The 2,355-nt window shown below is 59.6% G+C and overlaps 1 protein-coding gene across 1 annotated transcript in view; it reads left to right on the top strand.

Moving 5' to 3' along the window:
- Positions 1 to 142: 142 nt before the first annotated feature.
- The window catches only part of ALDH4A1 (aldehyde dehydrogenase 4 family, member A1), a gene marked incomplete at its 5' end in the record, with an annotated part of 5,120 nt that continues 2,907 nt past the window's right edge, over positions 143 to 2,355 (top strand). Inside the window, 3 exons of the mRNA XM_010010606.1 lie at positions 143 to 330; positions 1,524 to 1,597; positions 2,080 to 2,276. Coding sequence (XP_010008908.1) covers positions 143 to 330; positions 1,524 to 1,597; positions 2,080 to 2,276 — 459 coding nt within the window. The remainder of the gene's footprint in view (positions 331 to 1,523; positions 1,598 to 2,079; positions 2,277 to 2,355) is intronic.

Genomic DNA, 2,355 nt, shown 5'->3' with positions numbered 1-2,355 from the left:
AGGGGGGAATCCCCCGAGGGTGCCTGTTGCTCTGGCCCCATCCACTGTGTGCTGCAGGACACATGTAGAGAGGGTTTAAGCCTTGCACACCCGTGTGCGGGCTGGCGCCTTCCTGCCGTGCTCACTGCGTCCTCTCCCGCAGGGGAACGTGGTGCTGTGGAAGCCCAGCGACACTGCCCTGCTCTCCAGCTACGCCGTCTACAGGATCCTCCTGGAGGCCGGGCTCCCTCCCAGCATCGTGCAGTTCGTGCCAGCGGATGGGCCCGTGTTTGGAGACACCGTCACGAGCTCCGAGCACTTCTGCGGGCTCAACTTCACCGGCAGCGTGCCGTACGTGGGGAGCTGCGCGAGGGGCTCGTCCTTGGGACGTGTGGGGCAGCCCTCAGCGGGGCAGCAGGCAGGAGTCACCCCTGCTTACACCATGGAACTGAGGCAGGGGTTCACAACTGAGCAAAAGTGTCTGACGGGGTTTTCTTGCTACAGGGAGTGCGTTTCATAGAACCACCGAACCCCAGACTGGTTGGGTTAGAAAGGACCTTAAAGCTCCTCCAGTTCCAACCCCTGCCATGGGCAGGGACACCTTCCACTAGAGCAGGTTGCTCCAAGCCCCTGTGTCCAAGCTGGCCTTGAACACTGCCAGGGATGGGGCAGCCACAGCTTCTCTGGGCACCCTGTGCCAGCGCCTCAGCACCCTCACAGGGAAGAGCTTCTGCCTCAGAGCTCATCTCAATCTCCCCTCTGGCAGGTTAAAGCCCTTCCCCTTGTCCTGTCCCTACATCCCGTGTCCACAGCCCCTCTCCAGGTTTCCTGGAGCCCCTTTAGGCACTGGAGATAAATCTCTATATAAATTAATAGCAGGGAGTTTCTGTTGCCAAACTCGAGGCAGAGAACAGGCAGACTTGCCCGTGACACTGCCCCACGTTCCAGGGCTGCTGTGATTTGACTGAACGCACCTCCCTGTGCAGCAGAGCGGTGCCAGCTCCGGGGAGCTTTGCAAACCTGTGCTCTGCCCGCCCGTCGTGGTGTGTTAGTGACACTGAGGGTCCCTGGCAGCCTGCAACGGGCTATTAAACCCGGGGACCCTGCTCCACCAGCGAAGGACATGGTCTGATGAGCATCCTGCTTTAAAGGTGGGAAGCTCATAAATTAGTGTTAGCGGCTGGGCCTCCTGCTGGGAGGCTATTAGCATTTTTATTGTTTTGCAGCCGAGGGGTTTGTCACAGTAAGGACCAGAAGGAACCGGGGGGAGAGGCAGAAACACAAACTTCAGCTGAATGCTCACTCCTGCGCTCTTCCCGGTGACACTGCAACAGTTCCTTACTTCTCCAACAGTTGCTGTGTAGCGCCTTTGGGTCCTTAGGGTCTCACTTTCAGCTGGCATTGCTGCTTGCAGGGCATCCCTTCTTCTAGGGATAGACACAGGGGTTTCCTGGGGTCCCCTTCAGCAGAGCTCATCACCCACTGGTGCCTTTTCCCCTTGCAAAGGCAAAGGTGCACTGACCAGCTCCTCCTTCCTATTCCAGAACTTTCAAGCGGCTGTGGAAGCAGGTATCAGAAAACCTGGATCACTACCGCAACTTCCCACGTCTGGCTGGAGGTAACTGCCGCTTCCTACACCTTTTTGGGGGGAGGCCTTGCAGGATGGGGGGCTCAGCTTGTCCCCTGCTGAGGGGAGAACCTGAGTTCTCCAGGATTCCTCTCTTTGGGTGCAAGGAGAAAATGCTGCAGTAAATTGCACCCTCTGTGGCAGAAGCTGGTTGTGTGGCTGTGCTGGGCATGCGGAGGAGCTTGTGGCACTGGCTCCCACTGGCATGGGATGGGTGTTTACAATGGGGCCCTTGGGCAGGAGGAGGTGCTGCCCTGGGATTGCAGAGCCTCTATACTAAGGTTGGGAACTTGGGTTCCATCCGTTTTGGGAGCCTCCTGGAGCTCCGGGGTTGCGCTCCCTGGGATCACAACGGAGGAACCACCGACCAGGCAGGGCGAGCTGCCCCAGTGACCTGGCTGTGATTTGTGCTCCACGGGGGCTGCGCGCCCCTGACGGCTCCTCTCTTGTCCCTTCTCCTCCCTTGCCGCCAGAGTGTGGAGGGAAGAACTTCCACCTGGTGCACAGCTCGGCCGACGTGGGCAGCGTGGTGAACGGGACCCTGCGCTCGGCCTTCGAGTACGGCGGCCAGAAATGCTCCGCCTGCTCCCGCCTCTACGCCCCGGCCTCGCTGTGGCCCCAGATCAAAGAGAAGCTGCTGGAGGAGCACGGGAAGATCAAAGTGGGAGATGTGAGCGGAGCTGCCGGGCTGCTGAAGGGCTTTGCGGCTCAGCGGGTGGTTGATGGGATTAGAGACTGCGGTAACTGGC

This window comes from Nestor notabilis, unplaced genomic scaffold (assembly GCF_000696875.1).
Source record: "Nestor notabilis isolate BGI_N333 unplaced genomic scaffold, ASM69687v1 scaffold18622, whole genome shotgun sequence".
NCBI classification, from domain to species: Eukaryota; Metazoa; Chordata; class Aves; order Psittaciformes; family Psittacidae; genus Nestor; species Nestor notabilis.
This window is presented reverse-complemented; position numbering and strand designations above follow the sequence as displayed.